General features: G+C 33.8%; 1 protein-coding gene across 3 annotated transcripts in view; it reads left to right on the top strand.

The window, feature by feature from the left end:
* The window catches only part of KMT2E (lysine methyltransferase 2E (inactive)), an 83,750-nt gene that overhangs the window by 17,925 nt on the left and 46,070 nt on the right, over positions 1–19,755 (top strand). Inside the window, exons 2-4 of one of the 3 annotated variants that reach the window (XM_081146516.1) lie at positions 706–778; positions 2,331–2,414; positions 3,655–3,839. In XM_081146516.1, the coding sequence (XP_081002642.1) occupies positions 3,769–3,839 (71 nt within the window). In that variant the 5' untranslated portion in view covers positions 706–778; positions 2,331–2,414; positions 3,655–3,768. The remainder of the gene's footprint in view (positions 1–705; positions 779–2,330; positions 2,415–3,654; positions 3,840–19,755) is intronic. The other 2 variants (XM_081146517.1, XM_081146518.1) reach the window with 2 other exon arrangements.

Genomic DNA, 19,755 nt, shown 5'->3' with positions numbered 1-19,755 from the left:
AAATCACTGGTTTGTATTCCCTCACAATTTCTTTAATTTCATTTCTATTACTAATTCAGCCCAAAATTCACCTGTTTATTCTCTTAGTGATACATGTTGAAAATAAAAAGATTGATTTAATCTTAAATACTTATTGAGCACTGTGTAAGGTGCTTATAAAGGACAGAAAGATGATAATAAATGATCTCCTCAAAGAGATTATTTTAGAAATAACACTTTTATTTGTAATATTTTTTGGGGGGGGGAAATGTCCTCACATTTTCATCCTGTCTACCTTTGGGTATCGTATTCATCTTTTCAGCATCTATATTTTGTTTTCTGAACTTTTTAACATTGTCTTAAAAGCAGCTTTAGTCTTCCAGAGTTTTTGATAGAGTGTTTTGTAATTTAATGGCTTTTCCTTGCCTTTTATATTGTTTTTCCTACTTGAGGGTTTTGTTTGTTTTGGTATCGTTGCCATTGCTTTTCTAAATCTGTTTTTAATATTGTATTTTCCCAGTTTGCTTTTAGTTTTCTAGCTTTAATTGTTCCCTTTACTTGTGTTTACATTTATGTGTATAAAAAAGAATAAATTTGTCTTTTTAAGAATTAGCTGCTATGTTTGTGTGAGTCCTTTTGGTTTTAGGTACCAAGTTAGACAAAAGTACCTATAATTTTATGCCATTTAAAAACAGCTGAATACTCCTATGTTCACTTGGTTTCTAGGTCTATTCTGGATAGCAGGTTTTGTGAAGACATTTATTCTTTCTTGGACCTCAGATTTACCAGACATCTCATGGTATTTCCTTTTATATTATTTTTTTAATGGCTGCCATTTATTCTCAGTGTATTTTGTATATTTTACTTGCCAATTAGATAACCAGTTGTTTTGATTCACATGTAAAATGTGAAAGCTTTGTGCTAATTGTTTAGATTGTATTGAATTGTTTTTCCTCTAGTTACACACACTGTGTTATAAGCTCTAATCTTTTCTGCTTACTACATTGGTTTTCTCTTTCCTTATTTTTTTAAGGTACAATGATTTGACTCTAAAGACTTTATGATTTTATTAAGCATCAACTGGATTTTTAAACAGTGCGAGTTTTTCTGGCTATAGAGATTTTGATATTAATGAATATAGTGAAGTTATTTGCCAATTTATTGGTTTCAATAGGTATGACCTCTTGTCTTCTGACCTCTTGTGAGCAAATTACTGAGTTCTTCTCTATTGAATCAAACTCAGAAGTCTGTGATTCTGTTTCAGATGTGGTGATGTGTCTTTATCCTGGGGATGAGCCTCTGTGTTTTTAGATGCTTTTCTGGAGAAGGTGTCATGTAGTTGTTTTTGTAGCACTTAATTGTATAGGTTGGTAACTCATTTGATTAATGAGACCAGAGCTTCAGTTTTTTCCCAGGTGCTCTAATTCATTCACCAATCATTTGTAGAATGCCTATTATGCTCCAGGGACAGTACAGGGTTTGAGAGGCAGGCAGCAATCACACAGATGTAAGCCATTGTCTGAAATAGGCTTATGGCAAACTCTTCACTGCTCAAATGTAGTGTTTATTGAGGATTGTATATTATATAAAAATAGGGGGCACTATTAAGTACATACTCAAAAAAGATTATTTTAAGTTGGAAATATTCAGTTACCTAAAAGTATACGTAATGATTAGATTTCTGCTTTCCAGTTTCTGCCTCTGTGTGTGTGGTTTTTTTTAAAGCAATTAAATATTTAACAACATCTACCTAAAATACAAGATTTCCTGTGAATTTAACATAAAGATGAGCTGAGCAAAAGAAAATGTCTACCAACTAGATGCTACCAAAAGGAAGAAAATATATATTTTTTTAATTGTTATTGTTATCTGTTGTTAGGTCTAAGTCTTCAGCATTTTAAATATATACAGAATAATTTAACAGTTGAATAGAACAAACATAGTCTTGTATATTGCTTGCATTTTGCCATTTAGAAATTTTGTAATTTTATAGCTTTGTGCAGGTTAATAAATATGGCTTTTATGAAGTAACTCTAATATGGTGACAGGTGCAGAAAAGAAGGTAGGACACTTCTTTTTCTCCTGCTTTAATTGTTTTTAGAGGGCAATTTTAATTTGATGGAGCAATCCATAAAAAACATGGCAAATAGAGAACCATAATGACTTTATTTTCAAAAACTATTAGAAGATTCTCTTTAAAAATGAGAACTAGAGTTTTTTTCTGTCCACACTTTTTTGTGTGTGATTATATAAGAGCAGCTTTTCTTATGTGACTACCACTTATTGATTGCTAAGTGTGTTTAATGCAGTGTATGAAGTGCTTTGTATTCATTATTTCCTTTTCTTCACAGAAACACTAAGAGGATAAATACCCATTTTATAAACAAGGAACCTGATGCTTAGAGAGGTTCAGTGCTTACGTTTTAAACTTTTAGGTACAATTGCCTATTATTGTATATTTTTATTATAATAACCTGTAATTGAGTAGCTCTTCCCCAGTTATACATGGTTTCGAAGTAAAGACCAGGGTTTCTTGGAGAATTCTAACCATCATTACCACTTTATTTCCCTACTTGGTATTTTCCCCTCACAATCTGCATCATCTTTGAAATAGGAATTAACCCTGAATAGGTATTATTCTCAAATTTACTTGTAAAAATTAAAGATAAATACAAGAATTACTATTTGAAGAAACTGCTTTTCATTATTTCAGGTATAACATGACTTGGACAGTTTTCACTGTTGATCTTTTCCTGTTTATAGGATTATCTGTTTTGTTCCTGAGTTGTACTATATCATTGCCGAAAAGATTTTGACTAGATATTTCACAAACAGTATATACAGCAAATGTTATACTGTGAACTTAGATTTAAAAGGTTGATGTTGAAGCTGAATATATTTTTTTTACTATGGTAAATTTGTTTTAAATAAACACTTCAAGTATATTAGTTTTCTCTACTTAATGGTCTGTAATAAAGACATAGAGAACTTCCTCAATGTACATGTGTTTCTGTGGTATGGAAAATGTCAGCCACTGTAAAACAACTGATTTTATTACAAATAAAATAGCTTTCATTTTATAAATACATAAACAGTAGAGTGGAATTGGTTCTAATCCTGGTTTTCTCTCTTAAACTGAGTGATGTTGGTTAAGTTATTTAAGCTTTCTTGCTGTTGTGTTCCTCAGTGGTAAAGTGGAGATCCCTATTTCAGTGTTGTGGGGATTAAATAGATCATCCATGTAAAAGCTTAGTATGGTGCTTAGTCCATAGTGAGTATTCAATATTTGTTAATTTATTGTTAGATCACACTGAACCAAGAAGACTTGTTTTTATATACTAGTGCTATAAGAAATTCCATTTTATCTTTAAAAATGAATAATATTTGTTGGTTGTTCACTCTGCAATGTAAATAGTAATTCTTCCTTTGGCATTCTAAATTTATTTCCTAAGGATGATTGTGACGCAGAAACTTTCTTTTGATCACAGTCACATACCTTAATTCCAGAAAAAGAAATGAAATAGATACTCCGTGAGCAAATTCCTAGTTATATCAATATTTTAATAAAGGATGCCTTTCCTCATGTGTTTTATTTAGTGTTAATTGTTATAGTGTGACTGTTGCTAGGAATAGGAAGATGATTCTTAACTTTTTATTCCCTTTTCTTTTAAACAGGGTTTGTGGATGCACTTAGATGTTTGCAATGAGCACTGTGGCTGGCATGCCCCAGTGTTTTGGATACCAATGCATAGGACTCCATAGTAATCGAATTTATCAGAGGCGAACGTCATGAGCATAGTGATCCCATTGGGGGTTGATACAGCAGAAACGTCATACTTGGAAATGGCTGCAGGCTCAGAGTAAGTATTTAAAGATTTTTGGATAGGGAAAGGCAATAACTGCAGAATATTTCATTCAGTTATCTTAACACAATCAAGTAGTGCTTGATATGCATTTATATTTTTCTCATTTTAGCCTCTTGGCTAAAATAAAATATCAGAAGGTTAAAAGCAAAAATCCCTTTACTAAAATTACTTTTATAAATAACTTTTGAGTCAAAATGATATATCTTTTTCTAATTCTTTTTGTCTTTTCCATTTGCTAATTGTTGACATCAAGAATCAATAATTGGTTATTGTTATTTTAGATTGTAAGATCTGTCATGTTTATATTGGAAAATAATTTAGTTTTAAATTTGGATCTTTAAAAAATTGTAATATCTATTTAAACATGGGGTTTGTTTTGTTGTTTTTTTAAAGTTGAGTTGAAAAACAAAATTCAAGCTATTTTTTATTATTATTATTTTAAATATATCTTTATTGATTTCAGAGAGAGGAAAGGAGGGAGAGAGAGAGATAGAAACATCAATGATGACAGAGTCATTGATCGAGCCCGCAACCCGGGCATGTGCCCTGACTGGGAATCGAACCCCAGTCGCCTGGATCCCAGGTCGACGCTCAACTGCTGAGCCATGCCTGGCCAGGCCAAGCTATTTTTAAATAAGAAAAAGGGAATGTTTCCTACTGGATGTCTTTTTTGACTTTTTTTTTTTTTGCTTTTATGGGAGCCATTTCTGATGGATTCAGTGAAAGGTTCTTACCTTGCCTCTAGACTATTTGGTCTAGGCAGTTGTGTGGATAGATTTTTGTATTATTTTGTTTTTGAATAACCAGCCACTTTAACACTAAGTTATTGCTGTGAAGATTGATTATTTATTTTTGGGAATTGCAGTTGGGTTCAAGTGGCAGTGTTGGAAGCTGAAGAACGGATGCATATGTTCGTTCTCTGGTTCAGTATATAGTTGCTGAATGGGACTCTTATTGACCAGAAAGTTGAATTTAATGGAATTTAAGTTTTAAAAAAAGGAAATTTATTTTAGGGCTGCTAGAACCTGGTGTATGGAAAGGGTGAAAAGAACTTACTGTTCTTTTGCTGGCATTTCAAGTGGCCTAGAAGTATTTTTACCACTCCTTCTGCCATTGGGAAAGACAGAGATGCTCTCTAATATTCTTATACTATACAGTCCATTTAACTGTATAATTATTATAATACAGTTTTTAAGAACCATTATGTGTTTTATATTAATGTATGAGTTACTTTTGTTGTTAAATAATAGATTCCCAAACAAGGCACTCTTGTGACAGTTGATTGCTGCCCAAATAGGAATGCTACTAAGAAAGGAAAGAACCTGGAAGCAGTGCTTGAGAGGCAAGGGGTTCCAAATCTAAAGCACTAGCCTTTCTTTATGTAAAGCATCTATCTTATAGATGCAAATCCATATCTGATAATAGTTATAGGCATTTATTGGTAATAATCAAAGATTCATGGCTTTCTAAAAATACTTCGAGAGTCTTTTTTGAAATTACCTTTTTAAGCAATTAATACAAGATATAATTTATGAAATATTACTTATATACTAGATAGGAATTTGTCCAGTATACAAGTGAGATACACCTGTGCCTTGTTTGAATGTCTAGTATGGGTACTATAAGGCAATTCATAATAAAATGATGAAAACCAAATAATTATATAGTTAAAAGAGAAAGAATAATACATAGAAATAGAGCAATGTAGGATAGCTTTCTACCTATTTTCTTTATTAAATACATTTATAAAGTATTTATAGAATGTAAGTATGATTTATACAATGGAGCCAAATCTTTTCTGGTATAAATATAGCCATTTTTATTATGAAAAATTATCAATTTGTAGGTAACTACAGAATAACTATTTTTGAAGAAGTAGTTGTTTTAGAATTTTTTTTTTTTTCTTTTAGTCCCACATACAGGTATGTATCACTTGGGCATAGTTTCCCCCACTCAGTGGACACAAAGTATAGCTGGTGCCATTTTTTATTATGGGACAATCATCACTGTTTTTTTTGGTTTATTTTTCAAATTTTTGAATTCTGTTTTTTTTAATATAAAATCTGGAAGCTTAAAAAGACCCTTAAATCACATTTTTCCCCTTCCCACAGAAACATAAAGCTTTTGGAACTGTTTTCATAAGAACTTTTGATATTATTAACATGTTGCTTCCTATCAATTTCAAATACATAATCAAAAGATATTATAGTCGTGTAAGATGCAGGCTGCTGGAGGAAGGGTGCATGGGACTTCCCTGTACATTTCTTTGTTTACCTCTTGTGAAGCTACATAATTGTTTCAAAATAAAATATTTTTTAAAAAGAATTACATTTTATTGTACTCAGGTGGTTATATACTGTTATTAATTGTTAGTTTTTTTAACAAAAAGATTGTGCTGCTAAAATACAATGTATCACTAGTAAATTAAACTAATTTAAAATTTAGGAGGTACTCAGTGATTATTTATTGACTGAATTAGTATACTGGACCAAATTTATATTCACTTCTAAGGCTATAAAAGAGAATTTATTGGATCACTTAGAGTTCATCTAGTCTATCAGTATCATCTTATAAATAGGATCGAAGGTCTAGTTCAGGATCCATGAGAATGGGTTTGTTAAATTCTAGTTCAGTATTTCCATATTCCAGTACATTTGCTCTTGGATTATTGTGTCTCTTAAATAAAAGTCATTATTCCCACCAAGTCCAATTTATTCTTTGTTATATATTTCTTTTCTTCTCATTATTAAGTTTTGAAAATCGTGGGTTTGTTTTGCCTTTCCTTTAGAGTTAGGGATCTTGTATTTTACTCCTTTTTGTTCCCCATTACCTTGCCAAAAGTTGGATCTCCCTGAATGTTTGAACTAAAAAAGGTTTTAAAATACTTTGGGAATAACTGATTAGTGAATATTGACAGACTATGATTTAGGAATATCTGCTTTAATAAGAAGATTAAAAGTTTGTTTCACTAACCTAAGTTTTTTCTTAAGCAGTTGTAAACATTTCCATAGTCAAATTTAACAGACCTTTTATTTTAAAATAACTTTTTACTATACATAGCATTAACAAAAGAGGACATCTGTAATGCTTTCAACAATAAAGATAAATGTTAAAAAAACACAAAAACAACCCGAAAACCTAGACCTTGGTGAATAGAAATGGAATTGAAGCCAGTAGCTATAGTGAAGACTTTAAGATACCCTAAAAAACTGCGTATTAGCCACTCTTAGTTCTTATTAGGAAGCTTTTATTTGCATTTTGTTTGTCCTGAGATTTGAAAAATACCAATCACAGCACACAGGTTAACATAATAGACTGATTGGTTTTCTCACTAGTGCTTGGTTGGCGTGGTTGAAAATGTGGAGGATATACAGTATATATTTAAAGGGAAAATTGAACTAAGTGTAAATATTTTTTTATACTTGATTAGCAAAATGACCATAACTAGGATACCTTTCTTACCGGGAAGCTATATCTGTAAAGTTTTTAAATTAACTGCATGTCCATAAACGTAGGCTAATACTAGAAGTAGACTTCTTCCTTCTAGCATAATTTCATAGGATAATACCAACAGTTCAAGGAGAAAAGCACATTTTGGATCATCATTTAGAAGCATCAACTGTATGGAAGAGTGTTAGTCTAGACCAGAGGTTCAGGTTACAAAGGTGAAGAGTAAACTTTTATTCCTACCCTTAAGAAAATTATAATCAGATAGATAGTCAGAACTCTAGATCAGAACTGTCCAGTAGAAATATGTGAGTTATATGTATACTTTAAAATTTTCTAGTAGCCATATTAGAAAGGTTTTTTAAAAGGTGAAATTAATTTTGTTAAATATTTTATTTAACTGAATAAATCCATAGTATTATTGTTTTAACATATAATCATAAAAATATTAATGAGGTGTTAATGAGCTATTTTTCACACTAAGCCTTTAAAATCTGCTATGTGTTTTATACTTTCAGCACTTTTCAATGTGAACTAGTCACATTTCAGGTGCTCAGTAGCATATATGTCTAGTGGCTTACTATATTCTATAGAGAAGCTCTGGCAGGGTAACAGTGGTGGGACTCAGAAGAGAAAAGAACAGTGAAGTCTAGGTTAGTTATGAAAGTTGTAAAAGTGAGATCATAACAATCTACCTCTTTCTGAATAAGAAAGACAAAAATATAGGTATGAGGTAGATGATGTTCTCAATTTATAGGTGATGAAACTGAAGTCAAAGAACAGGTAAGTGGCAGAGGCAGAATTTAATAATATGTTGATTTTAGGCCTTTTCTTTCACAGCTTCTTTACTGATATTACAAAGAATGATTTATATAACTTTGTTTTGATACATGGTTTATGTAAGTAGTAGTTTCAGTTTTAGAAGTAGTAAATTCAGTATAATAAATGGCTGCATGTGACAATGATATTTTCATGTCTCTGATCAAGTTAAGGAATGTAAAGAAAACCTAGACTCTATTATCACTAGATACATAGGAAAGTTGAGCCAGGGTTCATTTGTTTATTAGACTTGTATGTTTTTTATCCTCTTCTATTCCTTTTTACCTCTTCTACCTCTGGCTTTCCAACATCCGAATTCCTAAATTGGTTAAAGAAGGAAAAAAAAGATGGGAAGCCCTTCTGGAGCTGGAAAGTGGGGAGAGGTATAAATGGGGAATGTTAAATTTTTTCTTTCCTAGCCTTTTAAAAAAAGAAAAGCCAAATTACTTTTCCCTCTCAGAGACTGGGAACATGATTGCTAATACTGTATTCCTTTTAATATTTTTACTACCAAATATTCCTTGGTATTATTAGAAATCATTATAATGAGATTTTATATAAGTAAGTGTATTTTATGATGAGGTGGACAGATTAGTAAATTTGACGTGTAAGTTAGAGTTGAATTCTTTTGGAGGAGAGCTCTTAGTACTATGCCTGGCAATGCAGTAAATGCTTATTTGTTGGCTGAGAGTACTAAAGAGAGATGTGAGTTTTCAGTTTTGTTCTGCCACTGACATACTAGTGAGCCCTTAAACAAGCCACTTAATTATTGTGGACTCTGGTATCTTGGTTTGAAAAAGAGGGCTTGTTATGACCTAGTGATTCCACTTCTGGGAATTTATCCGAAGAATCACTTAATTCAAAACAATATATGCACCCCTATGTTCATTGCAGCATTATTTACAATAGCCAAGATTTGGAAGCAGCTCAAATGATCATCAGTAGATGAGTGTATAAAAAAGCTGTGGTACATTTACACAATGGAATACCACTCAGCCGTAAAAAAGAAGGAAATTTTACATTTTGCACCAACATGGATGGACCAGGAAATTATGCTAAATGAAATAAGCTAGTTAGAGAAAGACAAGTACCATATGATTTTACCTATGTGTGCAATCTAATGAACTAAATAAACTAACACAAGTGGAGAGAGACTCATGGATATAGAGAACAGACTGAGAGTGGTCACAGGGGAAGGGATGGGGGCTGGGTTGGATGGGCAAAGGGATTAAAATAAAGACAGTCTCATGGACACAGACAACAGTATGGTGATTGCCACTGGGAAGGGAAGGGTGAGAGGAGGTAGAAAAAGATAAAGGGGTGATAAATGGTGATGGAAGGAGACTCAACTTGGGGTGGTAAACACAATACAATATAGAGATGATGTATTGTAGAATTGTATACCTGAAACATAATTTTATTAACCAGTGTCACCCCGATTAATTTAAAAAAAGAAAAAGAGGGCTTGGATTTAAATATTAATGTGATTCTTTTTGATTCCCAATTTTTGAGATTCAGTACATTTTTACCACCTGTATTTTGCTATAGTATTTGATAATGATTTAAGTGTTACTAGAGCCACCTGCTGTCAGAATTTATTAATTTGCTGAAGTGGTCGGGTGCTATTAGCCTGAATTTAAATGGAAGGTATTGAAATGTTTTGTGTGAAATGTTTTCAGTAGCTTGTTATTTGTTCATTTTTTACTACTTAATGTTTTTTGCTTATGATTTCTTTACACTTAAACCACTAGAAAGAAACTAATATTTTCTGCTGCTCTTAAAGTGTTGATTTGTTTATCCTAATTAAGAACTACTTTCACTTAAGTGTGGTTTTGTTTTAATATTTGAAAGCCTATTTTAAAGTACTATCCTAGCATTGTTTAGAACTATTATTAGAACGATGCTGAATTTCTCACTTGTTTCATACTTAATCATAGATAATTTTTTCTTCTAATTTTTTTCACTTGTGATACTGAATGTAGAGCTCACTATACCCATACAATTCTCTATAACATAGTATATAATATCTCTTAATCATTCCAGCAAAAATTCAGGCAGGTATTATTCCCATTTTTACAAAAGAAATGCAGCTCAAGGAGATTATCAAATTTACCTAAGACCACATAATAAAAAATAGAGTTAGATTTGAACTCAGGGTTGCTGCTTAGCTCTAGATCTTGCTGCCACATAGGTGAGAAGACCCAGGTTTTATTAAAGATGAGTTAAATGAAGCAAAATGCCACATGTGATAAACTGAGGACAATTGTTACACAAAACCTGTTCTCTGTTTTTAGAAATTTCTTGTGTGCTATTGTAATGTGTGTAATTTTAAATGATGTCTTTGAAAAATAATAGGTTATAAAAAGGATGAAAGAAATGGAAAGTTTTTGTCACAAATCTGAAGGAGCATGGGGAGAACTCATGGAGATCCTTTATACCCATTACTATAACAGTTAGGGAGCCAATTTATCCATGTGCCATTACTGATACCCAAGTGTTTGTTATTGAATATTTTAACATTAAAAGTAAAATTAGAGGTTTCACCTAAAACACTGGTATAAACTTCTCAGTAAAATCCAACTATATTTTGAAGGTTTATACAGGGAAGAAATTAAGTTTTTGATGAGGAAGAAGGAAATCATAAAAGTCCAATTTCTGAGGAATCAGAGCTTACTCAGTTATTTTATAAATTTATTTTTTTAAATATCTCAATGATTAGCACTTTTCTCTTTTAGATCTTAAATTCAGTTCATCTAACTTAATGTCTGCACTAAGAATGTATAATGTGGCTTGGATGATCATTTCTGATGGCTTTTTAAAGAATACAGATATTTTGGTGTAAACAAATAAGATTTAAAATTTATGAAGTGGTTTCAGAAAAATGGGACAGCATCAGGTAGATTACTGTAAACAGAATGGTAGTTATTCTGTCTTCTGTGTTCTTGACAATAATTTAGAACTAAAACACATATGAAAATAGCCTATTTTCATTTTTAAGAATGGAAATATTGTATAAAGAAATAATTTTAATGACCAAAAATGTTCTCCATATTTATTAAGTTTATGAAGTAATGAAAATTAGAGTGGCATATATTCAGGATTACCAGAACTCAAAGGCTTTGTGTAACTTCCCAAAAAAGCAACACATACTACCATTTTATAATGCAAAAATGAGGTAAAGCTATTTACTTCATTAAGTCATTAATCCACAGGCATAAATAGCACTCCAGTAAATTTCACAGGAATAGTGGGAACAATTGCAGTTTGGTGGGAAAAGTGCTAGACCAATTTAAGAGATCTGGGCTTTAGTATTTTCTTTGCTGTTATAACACCATGTGACTTAGAAGGTTTATATGGCAGGTCCTAAGGATACACAGTGAGTTAGTGGTAGAGTTAGTGTGTAGAGTTTGTGACACTTAGGTCAGTCATCTCCTTGTCTGTAAAACTGGAGGTTGGACAACATAATCTTTAAAATACCTTCAAGGGCAGTGCCTGAACATCACTTTGGAGCAGCATAGATTCTGTTTCCTGAACAGTTCCTGTCCTACTGCTGTCTGTCCCACACCAAGCAGGACTTAGCAGCTGACCCTCCACACCTAGCTTCGTGACATCATCTGGGGGTCCAGGAACTGCTCTCCACACTGTACCTATCTAGACTCAGTAGGAGCATATCTACTACCACCAGTTCTAGGCCAGAGCAAATCTACTTCCAGTCTGAGAAAAGGAAACCATACCCTGACACTCCCTTGGGAACAGATGCAAACCGGCCCTACCACATCTTTGTTCTACCTGCTCTAGCAGCAACATTTCACCTTCTCCAGGCCCCCAACATCACCTCTAGGGGTCAGAGGTAGGCCCCGGGAATGACTAATTTAGATTAAATCTTGACTTCGTCAGTATTGTCTATGTCTCTCATTCCTATAATTCCTTGGGCACTGTATAAATTGTAGGCCTATTCAGATGCTTGAATTTTTTCATTGGTTTTCCTTTTATTCTTCCATCTGATGTATGTAACTTGGCTTTTACTTTAACCATGCTCCTATCACATTGAAGCTAATGCATAGTTCTCATGCCTTATATTGCTTGTTTTCTTAGCAGTATTTGATATTATTGACTCTTACTACCTGTGGCTTTAGTGGTTTTCTTTTTCTTTTCATTGTAGTAAAATACACATAGCATAAAATTTACCAGATTAACTATTTTTAAGTATACAATTCAGTAGCGTTAGCTATCAGTGTTGTGTAGCCATCACTACTATTTCTAAACTTTTTCATTAATCCAAACAGAAACTTTGCACTTACTAAACAACCTCTTTTTTCTCCAGGCACCAGTGCCTGGTAACCTCTCTTTTTATTGTCTGTCTCTATTTGTCTATTCTAAACACCTTATATACATGGAATCATAAAACATTTATCCTTTTGTGTCTGGCTTATTTCACTTAGCAAAATGTTTTCAAGCTTTGTCCATGTTGTAGCATATATCAGAATTCCATTCCTTTTTATGGCTGAATAATATTCCATTTGCCTTCTACAGTTCATTCTCTAGGAGTTAATGTGATGCACCACATTTTGTTTATGTGTTCATTGTTAAGAGACACTTAAGATGTTTCCACCTTTTGGCTATTGTAAGTAATGCTGCCATAGATATTGGTATACAAGTATCTGTTTGAGCCCTTGATTTCAGTTCTTTTGAGTATATAATTTAGGATTAGAATTGCTGGGTCATAGGTAATTCTGTTTAACATTTCGAGAAGTCACCAAACTGTTTTTCAGTTTTCTTTTTATTCCTTAATCTCCTTTTTAAATGTTTCTTCTCCTGTTTCTTAAATATTTATGTTTTTTTGGAGTCTGTATTTACTTACTTTGTAAACTGTCCTGGAGGTTTCATCCACTTCTATAGCTTTCACCATTTCCTACATGTTCATGACTTCCATATTATCCTTAACCTAATTCTGTCTCATGACCTTCATCCATACAGCCCTCTGCATTACTAGACCTCTTAATTTAGAGATCTCATGACTATAAAGTACATGTTTGTTGTAGAAAATCCTTTTTTACTTTCCAGATTGTTTTGGAATTTAAAATTAAAGTTAGAACTAAGGTCCACAAATTTTTTCTGTAAAGGACCAGAGAGTAAATATGTAAGACTTGGAACAATATGGTTTCTGTTGCAGCTACTCAGCTCTGTTGTAGGGAAAGCCAGGCAGTATATATAAATGAATGGGCATGACTGTGTTCCATTAAAACTTCATTTACAGAGTTAGGCAGCAGGCTGGGTTTGGCTCAGGTATCCTAGTTTGCTGACCTCTTGTTTAGAGAAAGTGAATCTTAAGAAGGTAGTTTCTATTAAAGAATACCATTTTTCTCTGATTTCATTAGCTTAATAAAGCAAATACTAGTTCAGTGGTATGACTTTCTTTAAAATTGTAACAACAACTTGATAAGAATTTCTTACTTATTAAAGGTATTTATTGAGGCCTTATTATTTACCAGCTACCATTTTAGGTGCTGGGGACACAACTCCATATATAAAATTTTTTTCTTAAAATATATTTTTATTGATTTCAGAGAGAGGAATGGAGGAGTGCCATTGATCAGCTGCCTCCTGCATGCCCCCTGCTGGGGATCGGGTCTGCAACCCAGGCATGTGCCCTGGCCCAGAATCGAACCTCAATCTCCTGTTTCATAGGTCAATGCTCAACTGCTGAGCCACACTGGCCAGGCCATATATAAAATCTTGTATTTATATTCAGATTGTTTTTCCTCTTGTAAAATGGAAAAACAACTTTTCTTATTGGAGTCCTGTTCTTAAACTTGCCCTCTGGATCTCATCTCCTCTCACCTTTTCAAGATCTTGATACTTCACTCTTGCCTGAAGTTATCCACATCTCCCATATCTTCAGTTTCTCCCTCTATTAGATCATTCCCATCTCATATAAATATCTTTTTTTTAATGTTGATAAATTCTACTGTTGCGTGAAAAGGGCCAATGTGTACAAGGGTACATATGGTATAAATGCATTTATTTAAAAATCTGTAAAACAATACTATATATTACTTATGGATACATAAACATGTAGAAAAAATAAAAACAAATATGGCAATGGTAAATACTAAATTCATCATAGTGGTTATTTGAAGAAGAGAGTAGGAGAACTGGATTGGAGAGGATACACAGGCCTCAACTATATTACCTTTTTCTTAAAAAACAACAACAAATGTAGCAAAAGATGAATACTCGGTAAAGCTGGTTTGTGGGTACAAGATATTATACTCTTCTCAAATATTTGTCTATACATCTGAAAAATTTAATAAAATAATGCAGTTTAGATGAAGTTCTCAAGAATGTAAGTTAAGGCATCAAATGAGATCTAAGGTTTATTAGGTGCTCAGTGTGTGACAGGCACTGTACCATAATCACAACTGGATGAGATAGATAAATCATGTCCATTTTACACATGAGGAAACTGATGCTAGGAAGTTAGGGAAATTCTGTTCATCTAAGGTCATTCAACTATTAAGTGAGAGAGCAGGATATGAACCTGGGTCTTTCTGAACCTCAAAGTATTTTGATACATTGTTCCTTAACCACCCAAACTAGAGTACCCCATCCAGCTGTGAGTCATTCTCCACCCCCTTACCTGGCTTTTTTTTCAGGGCACTTACCACAACCTAGATCTTATTATATCTTGATTAGTCTGTGTGTTTACTGTATGTCTCCTCATCTAGAATGTAAGGTTCATGAGAACTGGAACTTGGCCATATTTACTGCTGTAGCCTCAGTGCCTGGCATATATTAGTACCAACATTTGTCGAATGACTGTTGCTGACACTCTTACTCTCATTTACTTTGGTATACTGTCACTCTATGTAAAAAGATAAAAGAGATTCTTAGTGTCACTAAAGAAACATACACATACTAGTTTTTTTTCATCTAATATAAATATCTTAAAACTCCTGTCCCCTTTTATTATCTCATTTCTGTTCCTCTTATTAGCACACTCCCTGAAAGGGTTATTTGCACTCAACATCAGGCTGTACAACACCATTATAACTACCCATGTTGTCAAAGTAATTGGTAGTCTTTATAATTTATATAAATTTCTTAGAATTTCATGTAAATAACCATTTCCTCCTAAGAGAAATATTTAACTCTGTTGGCCTTCTTGGTACCACACTTACCTGGCCACTCTTTCTTATTTTTTGCTTGATTTTCTGCCCCCAAACCTGGTTTTTGTTTTGTTTTGTTGTTTTTCCCCCCAGGCTCATCTTTAAGTAACTCCATCTGTATCCAGTTGCATAAGCCAAAAGCCCAAGATGTCATTCTTTTTAAAAAAAACACACCAAGTAGTTTATTAAAACTTGAAGGGAAAACTGTCTAGGATTCATTTCTTTTAGAGTAATTTATCCCTACTTAAAGACAGATTGCCCTACATACACATAGCAGCTATGTACAATGAAGTTATAAAATTCACCTTGGTTTTACAATGATAAATGAAAACCATTAAAATTCTCCAAACAAGGTATGCAAGGATTTTTATGTTCTTTTTTGTTAAACATTGAGAGCAAAATAACCTTCTGGAATATAAAGATAAGAGTTGAGTAAGCATGCCACTAATAGGGAAAGGGAGTATTTTCACAGAACTAGTATTTTTCTCCATCCCATCTCCGTTAATATAGATCAGAAAATACTGTTGCCCATTTAGTTAAAAAAGTGCAAATGTCAGTACATATACATCAGTTACTTTATGTACAACAAAAGAATGGGGAAGGGGAAAATGAAAGAATGTAGAAAACTATACTGTAGTAGTCAGGATGTGGTGGAACCAAATTGCAGTTTTGTAATTGAGAATGTCTTGGTCTTGAGGAACAGAGTTCTGGAGTAAAGTAGCAGGTTCTCTTTTTAGTAGACACCTCCTCTCTGCTGCTGGAACATATCAGTTGTATCTTCATCTTCCATTTCCAGCTGTGCAGTGCATCTGTTTCATTGATTGGCTGCCTGTCAAATTGGATTCTGATCTGCCTCATTGACAAATAAGTGGTGTGTGCCTCTTAATCTTACACTGCACCACAGAACTATCCTGCCCCACCACCTTCAAATTAATGATTGTTGTTCTCAGTCTTGAATCCTTGGCTTTTCCTTGGCCATGGCAGGCGCCGGAGACTCCTCAGCTGTGGCTTTACAAAAGAGGTACCACGTCTGCACTGAAGGAGCACCCAGGCAGTACCAGGGACTGCAGAAGAAGGAGGCAGTGGCATTGGAAGACGGAGAGGGTGCACCTAAGGTGCATTTATTGCTCCTTTTCCTTCACCCTCCATATCTAATTCATTGGTCAATCCTGTGTCTCCCTCCAAAACACACTTAGGATCAGTACAGTTTTCTCCATTTCTAGTCCAAGTCTTTGCTGTCTTGTCTGTACACTGCAGTGAAGTTGTCTCTGTGTTTCTTTTTTGCCTTCTATAATTCATTCTCTATGTAGAAGTTAATGTGATTCTTCTGAAGCATAAATCAAATCATGTCGTTCTCCCACTTGAAAACCTTCCAGGGATTTTTTGTTTCACTTAAAATAACACTTAAAATCCTAACTTCTTTGGGCCCCAAAGGCTTCACTTCTCTAATCTCTACTTGATATTTTCCCCTTAACCTACTGTAATATTGAAAATAATATTGATATTATTTTCCTTGTTCTTTCGAACATTCTAAATTTGTTCATACCTCAGGGCCCTTGTATTTGCATTTCCCTCTGCCTGGAACATTCTTCCTTCTTAGCACAGTCTTAGCTGAGCTCAAATATAACTTTCCAGTGAGGCTCTTTTCTTCACACTGTCTAAAATAGTATCTGAATAACCTCTCTGCAATCATCTTGCTTTATTATTTTTTCTTTATTATTTTACTCAAATACAAACTTCATGAATATCTGTTTTATTATATATATCGCTGTATCTTCAGCACCTTACCACAGGGCCTGGCATATAGCAAGTAGTGAGTCATGAATTATATTGCTTGACTGTCTCTTGGTTTATCATACAGGAATGATTGTTGAATGCTCATATCTTAGTTAATTTTATTTCTGTTTAGGAAAGACAAAACTAAAGCTAGATAGATATACAGGGTAGGGCAAAAGGTGGTTTACGGTTGTTGAGTATGTGAAACACGGTTTATTCTTGTATTACTATTTATTATTTTCCATATGAACAACTGTAAACCTTCCTTTGCCCCACCTTATATTTTACAACTTCTTCATTGCAGAAAGATGTAAAGGGCTATTGAACAAAATATCTCTTGTATGTAAAAACTTACACAATTGGTGTGATTTCAGTGAGTTGAATGCTATAGTTTTATAAAGTAGCAGTTCTAGTTAATACCTATTTCAGGAAACTGGGAAATACTAAAAGGCAGTAGGAAACCAGCAGAATTAAAAGAGCAACTGAAGCCCTCACCAATGTTGCTCAGTGGTTAGAGCATCAGCCCATACACCAAAGGGTCTTGGGTTCAATTCCGGGTCAAGGGCACGTACCTGGGTTGCAGGTTCGATTCCCAGCCCCAGTCTGGGCATGTGTGGGAGGCAACCAGTTGATGTGTCTCTCTTACATCAATGTTTCCCCCCCACCCTCTCTCTCTTTCTCCCTCTCTCCATTCCTACCCCCAAGCCCCTCCCTTCTCCCCTCCCACTTTGTCTAAAAATCAATGGAAAAAATATCCTAGGGTGAGGGTTAACAGCAACAACAACAAAAGCAATAGAGAGAGATTGAAACTTATTACATACATTTTCTGAGTGACTGACTGTGTACTGACTATGATAGACTACATGAGGAAAATGTAGGAGGGATATAAAATTCTTCAATATAAGAAAATTTCGTAAGTGGTGGTATTTTTTTAAGTGATTGTATTTTGACTAATATTTTAGATCACACTCTCTTTAACTGAAACGAAATTTCCCAGATCAAATAGTTAAAAGCCGGAGTTTAAAATATAATTTTGTTTTCTCAACTCTAGAGTCTATGTAAAGATCCTTTTTGGAAGCTCTATGATAATGTGCTGTAGATCAAAAATAGGCACTTGAAGCTGATTCAAACTTTGTGTGACTAAACAGCCAAATAAAAGATTCTGTAATAAAACAACCAAATAAAAGGTTTTTTTCAGAATTGAGAATAATCTATTAAGGGGAAAAGTAGATTCAAAGAAGTTTGGCACACCATGTAATATCTAGAAATTAAGTGGATGAAAAGATAATTTGAAGCATATTTGGCAAATGACGCCAAGTTTGATAAGGTTTAAAAAACACATTAGAAGGAAGGGTGCCAGAGAATTATTGGGAGCTTGTTGGTAGTGTAATTGATTGATTCAGAGATGACAAAGAGCTGAGTCTTCTTTTAGTAATAATATTTGAGTCTTTTATTTCTACATTGTTATTGAAAGCAACTCAGTATCAGATGCATCTAAAGTGGTTAATGGGCACTGTGTTCTATACCTAATAAGAAATTAATGTAGCCCAGCCAAGCATGGCTAGCAGTTGAGCGTCAACCTAGGATCCAGGCGATCGGGGTTCGATTCCCGGTCAGAGCACATGCCCGGGTTGTGGGTTCGATCAATGACTCTCTCATCATTGGTGTTTCTGTCTCTCTCCCTCTCCATTCCTCTCTCTGAAATCAATAAAGATAAATTAAAAAAAAAAAAAAATTAATGTAGGTGAATCACCACAGTGAGTTGGTCCTGTACTTGATAATGAAAGGAACTTAAGAATCGATTCTCGGCCTTTTCAGTAAAATCAAGTGAAAGGAACTTAAGGATAAATTTTTAAATTATTAGTTGTAATAGCAAGTTGCACATTTTAATGTTCCTTTCTTAGGTAAAAAGGTTACCAGTTTGTACCCTGGCCATCATACACTCATGAGGATCACTTTGAAACTAGACAGAGTACTAAGCTTTTCAGTGAAGCAAAGAATTGAGCTAAGGTAACTTGTTTGTAAATGGAGAAGGGTAAAGAAGTCTGGGGGGGAAAGAGTACTTTTTACATGTGCTCATCCAGCTCAGGGCTTCTCCTGAATCTACTGAATCTGGGAGAATTGTTTACAGATTATTCAACCTCATATTTGAAGCCTTCAGCTTTATCTTGCCATCATTTCCTTGCTTGGGGAAGCAGTAAACCAGTAGAGACTCTATATAGTTTTTCAGGATAAAGATCATATTCTTTAGCTAGATACCCAAGATACTTTTTGAATTGGTTCTTGCCTGACTTATCTGCCCTCATCTCTGGCCCCTTCATACCTTTAACTCTATCTGCTCTGAATTTTAGCAATTCTTTTTATTCTGTGGTTCCTGAATGTCAGTGAATATAAGATTTAAAGTGCTTATCAAAATGTAGATTTCTGAACCTGATCTTTAAAATTTTTGATTCATTTGATTAAGTGGAGCTGTAAAAAATTATAACATGCACTGCCAGTGATTGTGATGCTGATGGTCTGTCAATCATGCTTAGAGAAACATGCTTAAATGTGCCTCACTGTTGATATCTGTGACTGCACACGTGCGCCTTATGTCTGGAATATTTTCTCCATCTTTTCTATATCTCAATTTCTTGGGCTTGTTAACTTGTCATTCTTTAAAACTTGCTTAAATATAAATACTATTAACCGCTGGGGTG

This window comes from Miniopterus schreibersii (genome assembly GCF_964146895.1).
Source record: "Miniopterus schreibersii genome assembly, chromosome: 9".
Classification (NCBI taxonomy): Eukaryota; Metazoa; Chordata; class Mammalia; order Chiroptera; family Miniopteridae; genus Miniopterus; species Miniopterus schreibersii.
This window is presented reverse-complemented; position numbering and strand designations above follow the sequence as displayed.